This window comes from Strix uralensis, chromosome 3 (assembly GCF_047716275.1).
Source record: "Strix uralensis isolate ZFMK-TIS-50842 chromosome 3, bStrUra1, whole genome shotgun sequence".
Taxonomy (NCBI): domain Eukaryota; kingdom Metazoa; phylum Chordata; class Aves; order Strigiformes; family Strigidae; genus Strix; species Strix uralensis.
Genome location: NC_133974.1, coordinates 79599712 through 79618897, shown reverse-complemented (window position 1 = coordinate 79618897; position 19186 = coordinate 79599712). Strand labels below are relative to the sequence as shown.

At 41.9% G+C, this 19186-nt stretch overlaps 1 protein-coding gene across 1 annotated transcript; it reads left to right on the top strand.

Moving 5' to 3' along the window:
- Positions 1-7287: 7287 nt before the first annotated feature.
- On the top strand, positions 7288-18968 carry MPC1 (mitochondrial pyruvate carrier 1). The gene is made up of 5 exons (XM_074863007.1): positions 7288-7460; positions 12525-12528; positions 15132-15228; positions 16756-16888; positions 17653-18968. Exons 1-5 carry the CDS (start codon positions 7390-7392, stop codon positions 17669-17671), a joined length of 324 nt encoding a protein of 107 aa, XP_074719108.1. The 5' UTR covers positions 7288-7389; the 3' UTR covers positions 17672-18968.
- Positions 18969-19186: the final 218 nt, after the last annotated feature.

Sequence of the window (19186 nt, the reverse complement as noted above, 5' to 3'; positions counted from 1 at the left end):
TTTGGACATTTTTATTGGATAAAACACTTTAAGAAGGACACAGAAAGCTTGGGAGAAAATCCGTGACTAGTTCTCCTTATGAAATACAAGTGTTTCAGCAGATACTTTGCAAGGCAGTAATGGAAAAAGTAAACCTCCTCACAACCTTACTTGAGATGTTCATGCCACATCATTGACACTCCTTCCTCAGAAAAAGGAAATATTTTTTTTTAAATAGAATAGAAAACTAGTTCTATTTTTTTTTTTCCTGTTGAATTCATTGCCAAGGCAGGTTTTCCATAACGAGGAGACTAACTCTGCTTTGCAGCCCAGTTCAATGCCTGCTAGGAGGTGCAGCCTGGCAAGTGAGCACTACCAGCCCTCCTGCTCTGCTCCTCTTGACATGATAATTACAGTGATGAAGTGATTATATGTCATTTAAGTGTAAAAGAAGATTTCCCTAACTGAGTGAAGGAGAAGAATTTTGCAAGGTGGTGTTACAAGAAAAGGCTCTCTTACCCCAGCTGACCTGATTTAGCAATATAAAGTACAGAGTGCACCTGACTGAACAAGCAGCCCTCATCCCTTCCTTCCCAAACACAAGATAATCATCAACAATTGCTTCAAGGATACCAGCAATGCAGTGGTGCAGTACTGGAAACAGCAGTTCAGTGCCTCTTCTCACATGGATGTGGGGGCATGATTTTTAAAAAATGACCATTTATTATCATAATTTCTTTACTTAAGAGAATCTTATAAGTTAAAAACCAAATATTGTTATAAAAGTCCATTTTTAAATAGCAATGACTATACCCTTGTATCCCAGCGCCTGTACTTACATTACCAACTGGAAGTATAAGTAAGCAGTGAATAAACCTATTAATTAGATTTTTCCCTATGTTGTAAAAACTGATTTACTCTAAACAGACCTAGGAATATAGTTTTATATTTAAAAACAGAATCTAAAATTATCTCATTTGAAGAATTATTAAATAAGTAAACTTTAGAGATGAGCTTCAGCCCAGAAAAAGATCTTAAAACACTTAAAATCAATTCAGTCTTCATAACGGTAAAAACAGATGGATATAGCCATCACCACTACCCGTATTTCAGCATGAAATTGGCTTAAATAATTTCAGCTGTGATTTTGGTTGTCTGTTTTATCATGTGTGACTAATTGAAGACTCAGAACAACCTCATCACAGAAAAGCCACATCCTCCAGCTGCCCCAAGGCTCCACTGGACCACACACATGAAGTGCTACTTGTGCAGGGCGCATTCTTCATCTACAGCCATTTGGCTTTTAGGAAAAAACTTCTCAGAAGAAAACTTGCCCTTAGAAACAGTTGTACTGTGGGCTGAAGTAGGGGAAGATATTGTTTGGGGGTGTTTTTTGTTTGATTTGGGTTGGTTTTGTTTTCTTCCCACCCCTGGAACAGGGTTTGAAGCTGGCAGTCAGCCCAGCAGTGGGGTGCTGCTCCCACCCTTGAGCAGTGGTCTCCAGCTCATCCAGGCTGCTTCCTGGGCACTGAGAAAAAGCACCTGCGTAGCCTTGCTGCAAACCCAGCCGCCACTCTGCCAGACTGTTGTACTCTGTTTCCCCTTGTCTATACAGCTTTAGACATTATATGCTTTTCACAGGATAGGACTAGCCATTTTCTATGCAGATATGATATAGATCATGTTAGGGCCAGAGCTTGTGTGATTCCTATGTATTTAGTTTAGACTAACAGGAATAACTATGCTAATAAAAGCTTCAAGTGTTCAGACCTGCCTGACCATAATCTAATCATGACAGACAGGTCTTTCTGCATGTAGGGCAGAGAAAAGCAGTGGTACCTGCAACAATTGCCTGGAATGCTTGTCTTCTACACTGACAAAATACTTTTTTTCTTTGTTATAGGTAGCACCCCTTGCTTCAGTTCCTGCTGCCCAGCTGTTGCTTGGCTTGCCTACAACGATTGTTAATCACAGCACCTGCTAATTTGCCAATTTTGATGTCTCAGAAATCCGAATTTTTTCCAGATCCATTTTGCATCTATTTTACTTTTCACTTCTTGACTTTATTCATTATAATTCTTACATCATAGTGTTCCTTTGGCTATTAATAGAGGAGGGTCTGTCTTTTTCTTGTGGTTTTAGAGATACTACACCAATATCTTATTTGCAGGTCCTCAGCTAGAAATAAATATTTTTATTTTGATGCTTGATCCTCCTCCAGATCCTACTGAGAACTGCAGATGATGAAATGGCTCTTGCTCCACAATGTAATCATTTATCCTAATTGATCAAGTTTTACATAGAAACTATTACTCTCACAAATGATACATGCTGATCTTGTGCGATAGCATGCCAGCTCCACGGTCAGTGTGAGAACAGTTACCTGATAGCTGCTATATTTTTTGACACTGAAAAGTATTTCTGCACTTCAGAAAAGGTTTTCTAAAATGAGGTGTAGCTTCTTCTAAAGTGATTTAGTTGTTATGCACTTATTTCAGTTTTCTTTAGAAAAATACTAAATTCATATTTCTACTAGGATGTCTCTGCAAACGTGTCAGGGTTGACCATGCATTTTACAGAGATTATTTATTGTTTATATAAGGCAGCCTCCCGAGTTAGCATTCTCAGGTGTTCAGTCTACTTAGTTACTGCTGTATGTTCCACATGGAACAAAACTCCTCAAGCATCATGCCAGCACATAGGGATAATGTATCTGTAATCAAAGATGCAAAGATAAATGCAGGTGTCGCATCAAGCTGTGCTCTCGCTTGGCTCCATTTGATATTGCAGGCTGATTAAATGTCATAGTCAATGGCTGTAGGCAATCTTCTTGTCTACCTACCAGATGATTTGTGTCCACTTTAATGAACAGGTATTTCATTAAAAGATCTAAGAAGACTATCCGAACAATACATCTTTTTTTTGTATTTCTGTGCAACTTTGGAGCTACCACAGTAGGGAAATAATAACTACTTCGGTCCTGAAGTGACAGTTTCATGGACAGATTTTTTTAATTGTTGTCTCTTGTCTGTCATGCAACACTCCAAATAATGTTTTCCTGCAATTCCTTTCACAGCTGGGAAAAGGCACCATCATTTTCCCCTGCAGAGGTTTGTTAACAGTTACATCAGATACATTCTTTAGGACTGACTTTATGCCAGAAGGATAATTACTGCATAGCACTAGTAGATTGTTCTGCAATGTCCATAACACATTTTTCTTCATTGGTTTTATTGCCAGACAGGTAGCACATTCCTCTCTCTCTGACAGGGACATGCCACCATGCATGTGCCTGCAAAGGCATGTCAAGAGAAAGAAAGAGATGGGATAAAAGGAGAAAAATTGTAGGCTGCTTTACCTGGATCTGCATCTGTTGCGGTCAAGAACTACTGGTTCCTGAGTTCTGGGATGAGGAGAACGGGAAGGGCCATGTGTCCCCTGCAGCTGGAAGGCTTGCCCCTGCCACACCCACACACAGCAATGGGGAATGTGGGATATGGAGACTCTCTTCTGAGGAAGACACAGTATTCATTTGCTAAACAGACCCATCATCTAACAGCTCACCTCCCCACAGAGACAAAATCCAGGACACTTGTGAAAAATTAGTAAGGCTCACCCAGCCCTGGCTACCTTATGTATGTGTCCTTGTGGGCAAAAATGCCAGCACTAGGTATGCTAGCACTGAAGATTTGTGGAACTGACGATGAAGGAGCCAGGGATGCTCTCCTCCAGGCAGCAGGCAGCAGTTCAGATGCATGCTGGCAGCAAGGGATGATGGGCTGCAGAAACGGTATCTATAGAAAGCCTCTGTTATTAAAGAGTGTCCCATGTAGAGTAACTACTGGACAACCCTATTTTAGTCTATCTGCTAAAACCAAGGAAGGGAATTCAAGCGCACCAGCTTGCTAATCTAACAAGGAAGAGTTTAAAGTAAAGACCGCCAGTAACAAAACTCTATAAGTAAGTTAAAAAAGTAGTGACCTGGCCAAAGGCTGAGCGAAAACAAGAATAACTAGTCAGACTAATAAACTTCAGAGGCATCTCCTTGCAGAGGTCAGAAGCACAAGGCTAGCAAGAAATAAATGAAAGCAATGGGAATTCCAGGAAGAAATTCCAGGAAATTGCAGGTAGGGTTCTTGTGAAGATAAGCTAAGGGATAAAAGATTGCAGGGGATCTGTCTGTTTGAAAACCAAACCAGCTACTAATACCTGTTCCAATTAGAAGAAACATTGGAGACATCCTCAGAGATATGTGGCTTGGCTTATTCACAAGCACCTAATGACCTAAAAATCAGAAGAGAACATACAGTAAATAGACAAAAGGACATATGAATAGATGAAAATAAAGAAACGGTGTCAGCCTGCAGATAACAGAATCAGAAAGGTTAAGGCATGAATCAGTCTCAACTATCATGGGACATAAGACAACTAAAGAAGTTTGATGAAAGCATTAGAATAAGACAAAGGAAATTGCAGTCATTAAATAATGCGGAAAGAGCCCGTAAGAGGTAAAAACAGAAGTATGGTAATAATAATAATAATTCAAAATACATGTGAATTCAGGGTGAAAAATGGATGGAAGAATAATTCAGATCAGGAAAAGAATAGGTGAAATATATTTTAGAAAAAATGTGTAGCAGAACCTAACAAAACTTGCTCTGCAGAACACCAGACCCCAGCAGAAGCACTTTGAGATCATCAGTGATTATCTTCCAGCTCACGGAGAGGACAGGGCAGTCCAGCACTGGAGAAGAGCACATGTCTGAAGAGAAGGGGTTAACAACAACTTAGCCATAAGTCAAATGGCCCAATTCTGATATCCAAAAAAAAATGCTAGAATAATTTATTAAACTACCAGTTAATGTTCACTCAGGGAACATGCTTAAAAGTACACCTTAAAATGCTTAAAAGCAACTCTTGTCAAATCCAACCTAATTTCTCTGTTGAACAGGCTAAGGGGGTAAAAGGGAAGCTGTGAACGTGATAAATTAAGTGGGTCTTTTGTATGGCTTTTGATATCCTTGTAAGAAACCTAAAAAATAGTATGCAAATAAAATTATTATAAATACATACAGAACTGCCACAAAAGCAGACTTCAAATCCTTGCTAGCTGCTTTTGTTGTGTAACTGGTAAAGCCTGTCATGTAGGACTGGTTTCTTCTGGGCACATTACTAGTTAATGATTTTTTCATTAACTACTTTGAAAATAAAGTGTGATGACACTCTCAGAATTAGAGAAGGGTACTGCACTGCTGGTAAGGCTTTGACTGAGACATGATGACCCTTGTTGGGGCTCTGCCTTAAGAAGGCTGTAAACAAAAATGGAGTAAGCAAAAGGTTAAAAGATTTAAAAGGCACACAGCCTGTGAGAAAAGGCTGAAAGAACTTGTTTACTGCGGGAAGAAAACTAAAGAACAGTGCTTTCCAGTGCAGACAGATTATTTTTTTTCTCCATACGTAAGAGTTAAGAAAAAAATTGACGAATTTTTTTCTTAACTCAGTGAAGGAGAATATGGTTACATTTTTAGGTAAACCTGTTGCTGTAATATTAATGACTGAGCCTGGCCATATAGGTTATGTGGAATCTCACCTCAGGAGATTTTTGTTTGAACATACAGAACTGATTTCCATAGACCTTCCTTCTGTTGGTGCAAGTCAAATCAACTAGAATAAATGATTCTTTGAGAACTCGTTCATATTCACATTGCTGCTTTTAAATGAGGAGTCTCAGTAGTCCACAGAAATACGTTGGGGTACATTTTGGCTTTTCATAACGCAGTGTACCAAGGGGATTAAAACCCTTTCTCCCACACAGCAAAGCCAGGGGTGGTTGTGGGGTGTCATATGATATGCTGTGGATATAGAAAAAGGAGAGGATGTGTATACACGATGCTCTTCCTCAAACCTGCTCCTCTCCAAGCAGGCAACTGGGGGGAGAGGGTGCAGAGCTCCTACTCTTCTTCTTTACTTTTTTTTTTTTTCCCCCTCTGAGATCCTGGAGGGAAGAGGAGGGAAACAGAAGGAGAGGAAGCAGCTGTGGCCTCTGCAGAGCAGAGCATAAGTACTCCCCAGGCTACGCTCTCAGGCCAGTGCCAGACTGTAAAAACTGAGGCTGCAAGTCTGTGGAAAGCAGAGGAGATAAACATCCCATTTTCACTATCTCTAGTGCACTGAGCAAAGATAAAAGAAGTAATTCACATATAGGTATTTGTTTGTATGGCCCAAATTTTATGGAGATGGTATTAGTAGGATTAGAGTTTATCTTCCCTTCTAAATAAGTAACCTCTGCTCAGGTATGAAATAGAAAGTGCTGGTGAGAGATGGGATCTTAGCCCATTCCAGGTACAGAGGGAAAGGCTGAACTGTCGCAGTGCTCTGTCATAACCCAGTACTCCCAGCTCCAAAACTTCAAAGTCCATAAACATGGCTCTTAAAAACCCCATGGGATTATCTTTTTTAAAAATCACTGAAGCAATTATGGGCTGTCTCACTTCTATCCTGCTTTACATGCCATCGCGATACATTAGCTCTGTGTCTTCAGTCACCTCGGCCACCATGGTGAGGGGGAAAACATCGTTTGCTGGAGAGGAAGCGGAGACTCGCCCATTCACCTCCCGCGGGCTCCGGGTGAAGGCAAACGGCAGCGCAGACACGGCAGGCCCGCCGCCGCAGCGCCGGGAGCTGCCAAGGGCGCTGCCCCCTCCGCGGGGGGCCCTCACGCCCTGCCCTCACTGCCGGGCTCGGCGCTGCTCGGCACCGGCCCTGAGCGGGAGGGAGCTGGCCGGGGCAGCCGCTCCGCCGTCGGAGGGGACGCCCACAGGCACCGCGCACCGGGGGGCTGCCCCCTCCCGCGCACCCCCCGCCCCTCGCCCCCCCGCTTCGCCCTTGCACCCCCCACACCCGCCCGCGGCCGGTGCCTGCCCAGCCCCGCCGCCGCCCCTGGCACGCGCCACTCAAGGGGGCGGAGCGAGACACCGCAAGAGGCGGGATGCGTCCCCTCGGCGGCCAATCGGAAGCCACCAGCCGCCGCCTTGCAGCCAATAGCGGCTCGGAAAGCCGCCCCGCGGCTCTCCCCTGCGGGCTGCAGAGGAATGCCGGCAGCTCAGCCGATGGCGACCCTCCTCGTCGCGCTTTGCGACAATTTCCCCCCTCCTCCCGCCGCGTTGCTTTACGGCACCCTGCCTTTCCCCCTCCCCATAACCATCCCCCCGGTTTCGGAGCCCGGGAGGAGGGAGGCGGGGCCGCCGCGGCCAATAGGCGCCGAGAGCGCCGTGGTGACGGCGGGGGCGGTGGCGCGGGCGCTGCCGTAAAGCGGGCGCCGGGCGGCGGCGCGGGGGAGTTGTCACCGGTGCCGGTGGCGGCAGTGCGTGAGGCGGGTGGGCTGGGCGCTCCCTGCCGCCGAGGGCCGCCATGGCGGGGGCGCTGGGCCGCAAGGCCGTGGACTATGTGCGCAGCAAGGAGTTCAGGGACTACCTGATGAGGTGAGCGCGCGGCGGGGGTTGTCGCTGGTTGCCGCAGCCGCCCCTGCCTCGGGCGGCCGCTCCCGCCGCGCTGCCCGGGCGGGCGGCAGGGACCGGCGCCCCTTCCCTAGCCCGCTCCCCACTGTCCCCCGCAGCCTCGGGGCTACCGAGACGGCGGCGACCGGGCGGCGTCGTCTGACCCCAGCCGGGCTCGCCGTCGCCGGCGGTTGCGTGGGGGGAACGAGGAGCCTGGGAGGGAGCGGGCGGGCAGGCGCCCGTTGGGCGAGGGTGAAGCCGGCCCGGAGGTGCCAAGGGGGTGGTGGCGCGGGGCCCACCACGCCGTGACGGCGCCTGTGGCCCCTTGGCCCGCCTGTCGTCACCTCGGCTCGGGGAGGGTGCCAGGGCTGTCAGTCTCCCGCCCGCCCCACCCCGGGGAAACCGCGTTTGACCTTGAAGCGAAGCGACGCGGTTTGAAACTGCCGCGGCAGCTGCGCCGCTCCGTGACCTTCCTTCTCCCGGCGGGGAAGCCCCACGGGCTCGTGCGGCGCGGAGCACTGCCCCGTGGCGGGCGGGCGGAGGGGGCAGCCAGGGCAGGGGCACTCTGGCCGCTGTCCGCAGCAAGGGCGGAGAGAGCTCTGCTCAGCTGTGGGCAGAAGCGAGCTTGGTAACAGATGCAGTCTCAAGACCACTTAGCTAAATCTTTGAGTATGTGCAGATAGGTACTTTTTGCAGAGGTTTGTTAGAGCCCCGCTTTCATGGGAATGTGGCTGAAGTCACCTCCCAGACAGCTCAATACTTTTGTCAAACTTCAGTTTGTGTGCTGTGGTAAGGGGTATGGCATCTTGAACTGAAATCACAAGATACAGTTGCAGAATGCTTGGTTAAATCTGGTTGAACTGCTGTACAAGAACAGTCTCGAGTAGGCAGGCTGAAGTTTCTTTGACTGACAAACAGTTCGACAAAACTAAACAAATAAAAATGGGCTCTTCTAATAAAGGTGGTTGAGCAACCTTTCACTATAGCTATTGCTTGCTGTTCTACCTACATCTATTGCAACTGATGTTTGATGTTGAGCAAGCATGTAGGAGGACATCTGTTTATCTGAGAAACTTGGTTAAAGTAGCAGAAGGTGGTGTAAGCCTGAATGGAAGACGGCTTGTAATATAAAGGCTCAGTAAGCAGAAGGGGTTGTTTGGCATTTGCAATATCAAGTTCCACAGAAATGAGGGGCAGTAAGATGAGTAAAATATGAGAAGGAAGAGAACATCCTTGAAGCAAAATGAAGAAAGGACAGAGCGAGCTTCTATGTGGATTCCTTTTGAGGATGTTGTGTAAGCTTGATAGATGCATTTTAATGTTAACATTTAACTAATTGTGCCAGAATTGGTATGGAGCATGCAAATGGTCAGTAAAACAGTAGTCTGTAATTATAAAAACAAAAATCTGTAAGAGATAGTGGTTACTTCCTAACACCACCACAGTTACTTACTGAAAGTGTCTCCTTACCGAAGACTGAAAAGGTAGCAGCTGAAATAAATGTTTCAGGTGTATTTCATCCTAGTTCTAGTCTTGAAATAAGCTATATGAATAAGGCTGTATTGAAAAAAAAAAAGCATTGCACAGGATTCTACCTTTGTGGGATGGGTTCTGCCTTGTTACATATGAAGATACCTGCTTAATTGTACTTCTGATACTGGGTGTGTCATAAAGGGCTAAAGTCAGTTGCTCCATCTGGTATGGCCTTTCAGCATTGCTTCTTGCTTACTAGGAGATGAGTGTGTAAGTTGTTTGCTTTATGTTGAGTTTAAAATTTAGATAACTGTCAATAAAAGACTGTAATCCCTCTTCTCCATAGAAGAAATGGACTGTTTAGAGCTGTTATCTCTTTCTATTCCTTGCTGAAGGCTCTTGCTTCCCCAGACTACGGACTCTATTCTGAAGAAAATTCCCTTGCCTTGCTCATAGAGCAAGAGTTTCCTCAAAGCTCTGAGACTATGGTATCTGTTCTAAAAATCGGCGTCTAATCACTGCTGTGAAGCAAGGCTTTATAAATGTAGGAAATGATGAATTGAGATATTGTTTGCAGTACCAGTGTTGTGCTCTAAATCGCTTGACCCTAAATAGAATAACTGAAGTTACCCAAAGCAGTGTAATTGAGTGTTCCATTATTATGGCTTGGGGCAATCCAAACTTGCAGACATCTATGGGAATAAGTAGCTTCAGTTCCAGCTTCATAACTTGAAAACATGAAAGAATGTTTTGTGAAAAAATACATGTGAAAGCAAGTGCAATGAATGCATGCTGCTTTTCTCAGGTGAATATACCTGGCATTAGAATTGCACATCATGGGTTAGCTTTTGGATCTTGCACAAAGAAATAAGATAAATTGCTTTTAAAACTGTCATTAAGAATTAATTGTTCTGCCAGTTTCATGTCTGGCTTCTCTCAAGTGGTGATTAATAGGGATCTGAATGACTGTAAATCATGTAAATATAAATTTATCCTAACCATGTCTTAATGCTTTAAAGTAAGCATAGTAAGAATGTAAACTGTTGGTAGACTTTTCCTGCTTGTAAATGGAGCAGTAATGTTAATTTAAAACTAGCTGATTAGCATACGAAAGCTTGGTAGCTCTATACATTGAGAATTTGAAGCAGCATTTTTTTCTACAGATTCTAAAAATGTCAGCTGTCACTAAAGTTGTATCATGTAAGCCACTAGTAGTAGGCAGCTGAGTCCTCTTACTTCCTATCCTAATGATTTAAAACAATATTTTCTGAAAATCATCCAGTAAAACAGCTTGCTTCCTCTTTTGAGAGAGACCTATAGGCTACCCCAGACAAGCTCTGGCATCTTCTTGTGGTAGAAGCCCAAATTGCTTTAGTCACATAAGGAATCCCAAGGAGTCCCAAAATTTTCTGGTAATTGAGAAGTAGGCATGGGGATTGCCATCTTCTGGGGTACTTCTGAAGTGTCTCTTCCTGATGACTCAGCAGTAATGCAAATGTAGTGACTTTGTTAATGTAGATGGCTTTGAAATAGGTAGTTCATCCCTTGTAAAGCTTGAGCTCTTATGTTGACATAGGCTGTCTAGGACCTTTTTTTAATTGAAATGAACTTTAGAAGAGTTAGCATCAGTAATATAACGAGAATTGGCTGATCTTCAGTTCTCCTTGTTAGTAAATCTTTAAACACAAGGACATAAGAACTTTAAAAAAAAAAATGGTCTGTGCTAGAAACTGAAGGACATGGTGCCTGCTGTCATTGTCCTGTATGCTCTGAGAACTGAACAGCCTAACTTTTGCAGAAAGGTAATACCCTTTCCACTTAAGGGATGACAGTGAGGGGGAAATGAGTGCTGGCAGTTCATCTATATTTGCAGAATGGTTTCTGGCCTATTAATACCCTCATTGCCAGTATGAGGAAAATACATGTGAAAACTTTGGAAAAACAAATCTTCCCCAATATCTGCTCTTTGGAATTCAATATAGTAACAATATAAGGTATTGATCAGCTGTTGGTTCCTCTTGTGATGTCTAGACACTTACAGAGAAACTGAGTAAATCTAACAACTGTTGTCCACAGTTCTGGAAACATTAGTACAAAGTGTTCCCTTTGTCAAGGGATTGAATGTGGTTCTTGGAAACTACTAACTTGACATGGAGTCACTTCAGGAATAGGTGCATGCACTTGCTGCAGTATCCCTGCTGTTAGATGTAGTGCATTTGTTGCAGCTCTGTTGGCTGCAGAGCTTTGGGGCTGGATGCCTGCTTCTGGAAAAGTCTATATGACCTTGATCTGTCCTCTTCTAGGAGTATAATAACTGTTCCAGTCTCATGTGAATGTGAGGACAACCTTGCAAGGCCTTAGCCGGAGCTGCCTACGCTGTTAAAATAGCATCGGTTTGATTCTATTTTAGGCTTTCACTTGCCTGAAAACAACTTCCCCTCTAAAAATGAAGGCTGACTTCTGTTGGCATAAAAACATTGTGCCAGGAGACACATCTGAACTTGTTTAGTTAAGGTTTTATGAAAAAATTGAAGTGTGCACTTGTCTTGTGAACTTCAATTAACTATTGCTGCAGTTCAGTTAATAAGAAAACAAAACCAGTGGTTACACTGGTCAAGGACACCCTAACAAAGCATCTTGAACCAGCCTGTGGCTTGTAACAAAGACTCTCTGAAATGCATATCCAGTGTGACTTCCTAAGTAGACCTGACTGTTCCCTTACCATAGTTGTTTGTAAACCAGATCTAAGATCAGTGTGAGGGAAGTGACTGTTACAAAGTGTTCTGCAGCTGACAGCAGCAGTTGGTGAGAGGCAATCTATCAGCAGTAGGCTTTCTGTTAGTAGCTGGTTTCTTGGAAGTCATAATTCAGAACCAAGTCCTATCAGTATCTGTTAGAAAGATGATGTTTAAAAGTTCAGAAGCATTTTAAAAGGTATAGTAACAAACGGTCCTAAATATATGCTGTAGTCTAGCTTTCATACATAGATCCTTAAGTTATTACATAAATTGGTACCTAGATGATCACTTAAATGAATCCCATGCAATTACACTCCAGTCATATATGTTAGATAACTGGAAATGTGTTATAGCTCATGTTTGGTACAGCCACAGTTAGCCTGAGCTTAGTGGCAGTAAGATCTCTGGCAATGTTTGGTTTGACCTACTTAGGTAGGTATACAGAGAATTCCAAGCAACTTCTTCAAAGCTTCCGCAGAGGAATTGTAGCTTTAGCTTTGTCAAACTTTAATGGCTTTTGACATCCCTTTAAACTAGTTGTCTGGCATCTTGGAGGCTTTGGTCTACAGGGGATGAAGGTCTTCCACAGACCATAATGGGTTTTTATCTTGATAGGAAAAAGATACTTGAGCAGCAAACACTTGTAACAATGACAGCTCTTGAGGGAAATTATATTTTTAATACTATTATGTTAAGGTTAATGCCACAGCAGCTTCCTGACTTATCTTCTGTTTGTGGTACACTTCTCTAAATGTTGATTATGAAAGAAACTAACACTTTTTTCTTCTTTTTTGTATGTGCTTTTTGAATGGAAAACAACGATGGCTCACTTGAACAGTACGGTAAGAAAAAGGAGGGGACTTCTGCTTTCAAGTTCTCCCTAACTTCAGTAACTTGCAGTCTTTTTGCTTCAGCACCGTTATGACCTTGCCTGCATCTGAAAAGCATACTGTGAACCTCCAGCAATGATGGACTGGTAATACTTATTTGCAAGTCTGAGGTTAACATTAGCTCCTTCAGAGTGTCTCCTTAAGTAATCACTATGAAATAAAAGGGGCTTCATTTTTTCCATATTCTTTGCTAAGATCAGACCCATCTGGAGCTACTCTTCTGCATAGCAACAATAGTGGTACATAACCAAAGTATGTGGCTTATTTTTAACCAGCTTTGTCAGACAATAAATGATACCATATAACACTCACTACAGATTCTTCTTTCCTTCAGCCTTTCAGTTTGCTCCTGAAACTGGGAGTGGGTATTTTATGCCTGTTATATTGTGAATCATAATGTTATGGAAGACGTGCTGTTATGTGTAGACCAAAGACAAACTGTACAGGTGTAGTTTAATTCTTGTGTGTGGAAACTTCAAAGGGCTGCCTGCCTGCAGGCACTTAAAAATGGATAACCATCTCAAATGAGAAGGTTCCAAATCTACCTCCCTGGTCAGCAGAGGAAAGTTACTGCTGCAGCACTGCTGGGATGTAAACTGAACAAGCTTGTGCAGCCTGAGCTTGGAAGTGGTCCAAAGTCTATAGTGTATTCTTTCTTTATGTTTGAATGCCAGTTGAATTAAGAAAAAATGGCAACTTGACTTGATTTGCTTTTCAAAACAGAAGTCATCACTAAGACTCTCAAAGCCATAATAGTTTCATAGATTCAAAAAATCAAGCTTGGAGCCTTAAAGACTTTTTCTAAAACTACAGTTGCTTAAATGAGATTCCTGAAATGACTGTAAAAACCTCACCAAGTATATGTACTGTCTCACCATTTACCTTTTCCAGTCTGCTTTAGTGTGGTGATGCTAACACAAGTTGTCTTGCTGTCTTACTGTGCAGATAATCACAGTTGTGACTAGATGCTTGTTTCTGGTCCTCTTATTGTCCTTTAAAACCATCTAAATACCTGCATTAAAGCCTCTAAAACAACATCTTGTGTGCTGCTGAGTTTTCTGTGAATGTTCTTGTTGTGTTGCAACATCTCATGAATGGTATTATAGCTACATTTTTTTTACACTATCTAACCATGGCTGTACAGTGTAAATACCATGTAGCCATACAACTCTTCACAGTTACACTGTTACCTCTGACATGCTTGAGAGGCTTTAACCATTACAGATGTCAATTTTCCTATCAGTATTAGTAAACAAAAGCATTTATTGCACTCTTCAAAATACTCTTATTAGAAATCTGAGTTTGGACCAATGCATGTTCTGTAGATGCTTGCAGAAATATTGTTTTGCATATTACACTAAGGTTAAACTATAAAAACAGTGTGTACAACTTAAACTCACTTTTTTCTATACTTTTTTAGTTAAGTTTCTTGTATTGTAACCCAGATCTGCAGGAAGCAAGTGTGGCTTTTAATCTTACTGTAGTGTTACAAGCTAGTATCCAGAGTGGCAGGAGTATCTTGGAATTAAAACTAAGAAACTCAAATATCCCCTGACAATTGCAAATCAACGTAGTATCTGCAGTGTTACAGTTAGGGGAAGTGTCAGTGGATATAGTTGGCATCCGCAAAGTTTTTTCTTGCAAGTTTTGTATCTTCTGCCATATCTGGCCAAGTTACTTTTTGCATCCTTCCCATTAGGAGAAGCTGATGCAAGTACCGTGTGCGTCCTCTGTGGAAAGAAATCAACTGATTTCAATCAACAAGTCTTGTTACTCATAACAGTAGTGGAAATCGGATTTATGACGCTGTTTTTTCTCTGTTTGGAGTCTTTTAGACAATAGCCATCAAATTGAGCTCTTGTCAGGGTTTTCTGACTTAATTCTTTCCACTTGTCTCTGTTTTTCTCTCTGTGTACACACCTGTAGCTAATGGCTCTGCTCTTATATCTGTCTAATCACTGAGCTTTAGGTAGTCACTAACTTGTTTCAGCAACTGCAGATGAAGCTCTAGGTTACAACTTGGTTTTGTTGCATGGCCCTGCTCTTTCAAAAAGATGGTGTAAGCACTTGGAAGAAGATGCTTGCTGAGTATTTCTTCATTTTCAGCAGAACGTGGAAACAGTTCCAGTCCTTCACTTCAGCAAGTCCTTGTGTTTTCATTACATTTTTTAGGAGCCTCATTTGAAAGAGATGAATGCTAATTGTCTGCACAGAGCTGTAAATCTGAGGTTATTATATGACTATACCAATCAGACTGTTTAGTGATGGCTGAGGTATAATTACACAAAAATGCATTTCAATGACCTTACAGTAGTTCCTCTCTGGTCTGCAAGAAGATTTGGAGTGGGTTTCTTTTCCTTCCCCCTTGAAGACTAGATCCTGCTAAAAGAAGGGTTTAGTTTTTCTCCCTTATGTCAAAAGTAGTCCCTGTCTTGTCTTGGAAATTTACCCTTAAACCTGTCCTCTGAAGCTCTGTGTGGCTAAGGAAAACTAGAAGAATACTGCAGGAAATCTGTGTTTCTGTGTAACTTTATTTTCCTTTTCCCTTTTTACAGCACTTTTGGGGGCCAGTTGCCAACTGGGGACTTCCTGTTGCTGCTATTAATGACATGAAGAAATCTCCAGAAATAATCAGTGGCCGAATGACATTTGGTAAGACCTGAGAACCTTCTTGCCAGTAAACTGACTACAGAACACAGATTCTGTCCTTCAAGCAGTGGTATTTACTAGTTGCTTGCAAACTTGTGATCAAAACAGATACAGATATCACATATCTTGTTATGTAACTTCAGAGGCCACTTAAAAATTGAAGTACTGAAAAGTTGCAGAGCTCTCTTTCAGAGAGCTTTCCAGTAATTTGGGGGGAGGGAGGCGGGTCTTGAGTCTTAGCGGTTTTGATCACCAGGCTCACTCCAAGTATAATTCTTTTGGTATCTTATACTACTGCACACACTGCTTCAGAACGCATTTCTTCACACAACTTTATTCTTTGTATTAAGAACAATGATGCCTTGTGGATAGTGTGAGACTTAAATATCAACACTGACGGAGCGAAGAAATAATAATGCTTGGTCTGCAGAGTGCAAAAAGCAGCTGAGGGAGGTTAACTCCTTGCAGAGCAGTTGCCTGTGAGAGGCTAGCATGACTCTTAACGGAATAATGTGAGACTTTCTTTTTACATGCATAAGCAATATTTTTTCCACCTTTTTTGGAGCATGTATAGTCTCTAGGATCATAAATCTGATAGCTTTAATTTAGTAGCTTAATGTTGGCATTGTGTCTCTTCCTTAACTCAGTTAGCTTAATTTTGAGTAATTCTTCTCCCCAAAGCCAAATACCTTTGGGTTAAGGAAATTTGTAGCCTCATGCTCACTAAGTTGTGCTTAGAATAATTCAGTCTCTTAATCAGCTTCCTCAAGATGGAAGGCTTGTTCAAATAGTCTCTGGTATAGTGAAACTGTTTTGCAAATAGTGTTTTGGTGGCAGCTACCCAGCTTAGCAAAGTTGAGACACTTTTTTAGTTTTTACAAGTGTATATATAGGGTGGTGTATGTACAATTTTTTTTCCATCTTCAAGCCTGTCAGAACTTTGCAAAACTAGTGATTTTTTAGGTTGTAATTTCTTGTATTTAAATGCAGTTATGATAGGGTAGATTAAAATTTGTTTTCATCTTTCTGGAAAGCAGGTAACAAAGCTTTATGCTTCTGAATGTTTGTGATTTCCTGGGGATGGAAACATCCTTCTCTTAAAGTCCATTTAGAATGTTCCCAGCAAAAATTGTATTTAAGTAATTAGTATTTTTAAAAATACTGTCCTAGAAATTGTCAGAATAATCATATAGGACAAGCCGTGTTTCATTGGGATTAACTCTTATTCTCTGGCCAAGAGCTTAGGTAATAAACTAAAAAGGCTTCATTTGCATCACAGGCAAACATATGAGGAAAACGAGGTTTTGTGGAAAGCTGCAGCCCTGTAGGTTTTTGTGTGTAGCAAGAATGAGCACTGTGTGTTTTCCTGCTTTGGATCCTCAAAGTGGAAAAGTTTGTAGGATATTGGAAAACTCAAAAGCAGCAAGAAGCATTGTACTTGTCATTACACTCCACTTGTATGAAAATAAAGCCTCAACAAGATGCAGATACTAAAAATCATCTACTAATGATATCTATCATGTTTTGCAGCACTGTGTTGTTACTCCTTAACTTTCATGAGATTTGCCTACAAAGTGCAGCCAAGGAACTGGCTTCTTTTCGCATGCCACTTGACTAATGAAGTTGCACAACTTATTCAAGGAGGACGACTGATCAAATACAGGCAAGTCACGCTTTAAAAAGGGCAAGTCATAAACTGATGGCTCTTGGAATACTCTGTTAGTGCCTTTTAGCTGTGGTGCAAACCCTTGCATGGTTTCTGAACTTGTTTAACTTAATTACCTTTTGCAAACCTATTAACAAGCTGCTTGTCAGTAGGCTGATTTGTTGCCTTGGACCTCCTTTGAAGCTTCTGAGGGTCACAGATAGAAAAGGCTGAAAACCCTTATGGTCGTGGATGTAGACAGGGCTTTCAGCAGCTGCTGGCTATGTTGGGGTTTGTTTCATGTATTATGTTGATAGTCTGCATGTGTCTCTCTCTGTAGCTAATTCCTGAGATGGAAACATCCATAAAACTGTGAAGAGGTTGTATGTCTGAAAGAGAAATCAAGCAAAACCTCTCTAAGCTGACTGTTCTATATATGGGGTAGATCCAATTGAGTGTGACAGTGGAACAGACTGCAAGCAGTCTCACACCCTCATTGTGTAGCAAGTAGTGCAGACACTGCCCCGAGCAATCCTGATGAGTCAGGATTATGGCTTTTCTCTCTTCTGCTCCAAGAAATCCATGTGGAGCAGTGGGAGGATGAAGGCTTCTGAACTATAAACTTAAAAAATGAGACTGAGCAAAACTGCAAGTGGACCTGCCTTTGCATAAATAACTGGCCAAATGTCCTTTATTCCTAAAGTTCTACTGTAAGTCCAGATTTTTTTATAGCAATTACAGTTCAATATTCACTCTTACAAAAGCTGTTCTTCTCTTGGCAGGCTGGAGAAAAAGAACTAAATGTCTAACTTGAAATAAGCCAGGGAATGTGTTCATCCTGAATTAGAACCAAGGAAGACTTGCCATCTACAGTTGCTGTGACAATTACAATGGGGATAAAACAGAAACAGCCATTATGAATATGACCCCACCAAGAATCCTTCTACTAATTTTTTTACATTGCCTTTTAAAAAGTACTATTCAGCAATTTAAACCATCGCATTTGAAGTGTTGCTGCCTTACAGGTTCTTAATAACTACCCTTTTAATAAAGAGTTAGTCATCCAAATAACAAGCAATATTTGAAAACCAATTTTTTATCTAACAGTCTACAAAAGTGGCCTGTGATGGTTTGACAAAACTTGTTCTCAAATCAACATGAACAGAGGTCAGTAAACAGAACTGTAGGTGGTATCATTGTTCCATGTATTAATGTATTCTTAAAAGCCATTTAACTTGGGTGCATTCATTCCTATTCTCTTCTTTTTTAACTTAAGCAGTAGCTTGCTAATCTACAAGAACAAATGTGTAGAAAGGCAGGCTGGAAGTGATTAGTTACCCCTCTTCCCTTACTGCATGCCTTGTCTCAGTAAAGAGACCTCATTAACATTATTTAAAGAAGACTCAGAAAAGCAAAAGCATAGCACTGAATGAAGGAAGGCAACAAAGTCTGATTCTGCTCTTAAAGTTATAAATGGATTTTATTTTTTTCCTACTGTTTGAGTTGTTCTAGCTGTATGTAATCCTATACAGGCAAAAACTTAACTTGTTTGGAGTCTGAAGGACACAAGGTGCCTTTCAGTAGTTTTTGACTTCATTGGGAGAGTGATTTTTTTTTTTTCCTGCATGACCTGCCTGAAAGTTATGTTGATGTACAGATATAGATGACAATGAATGTATGTGATGGATTTCATTTCAGTGCAGTGTTTTTGAACAATAAACATGTTCCAAATGGCAATAAGTCCCTTCAACATTTTGAAAAGTTTTGTTTATCATATTGTGATACCAGATCCTGAAGTGAAATTTTAGTATGGAGTGTCATTTTATTACTGTAACACCATGAAGCAAAAACAGGCTGAAAAAGTAAATGGTATTATCCTTTGTATGTACAGAGTTCAGGCAAGTGTCCTCTGGATCCTAATACCTAGCACTTCTTTTCCCTTTCCAAGGAAAAGGGGGTGTGGGTACTTGGCTGAGAATGAGTATTCCTGCCATGGTAGGCAGGGTTGAATTTGGGGCTCTCACTGCTCAAGCTAAGTAAATATTTACATATTGTCTTCTAGCAATTATAAGATGGTCAATTAAAAGACTTGCTTTAATCTTTGTGTTCCTTGTTGCATGATGGCTACATCTTGTATCAGGCCTACAAGAAAATGCTTATAGGGCATGCTCTGCTGAATGGGTAAAACTAGTCATTACTGCTATTTGTTGTTTTAGAAAAGCTAATGCATAAAGCTGTCCCTTCAGTACTGCTGTCTTGTCACAAAAGTGATCATCTTCTCTCCCTCCCAGTCTCCTGGAATAGAAGAAGTGTTAG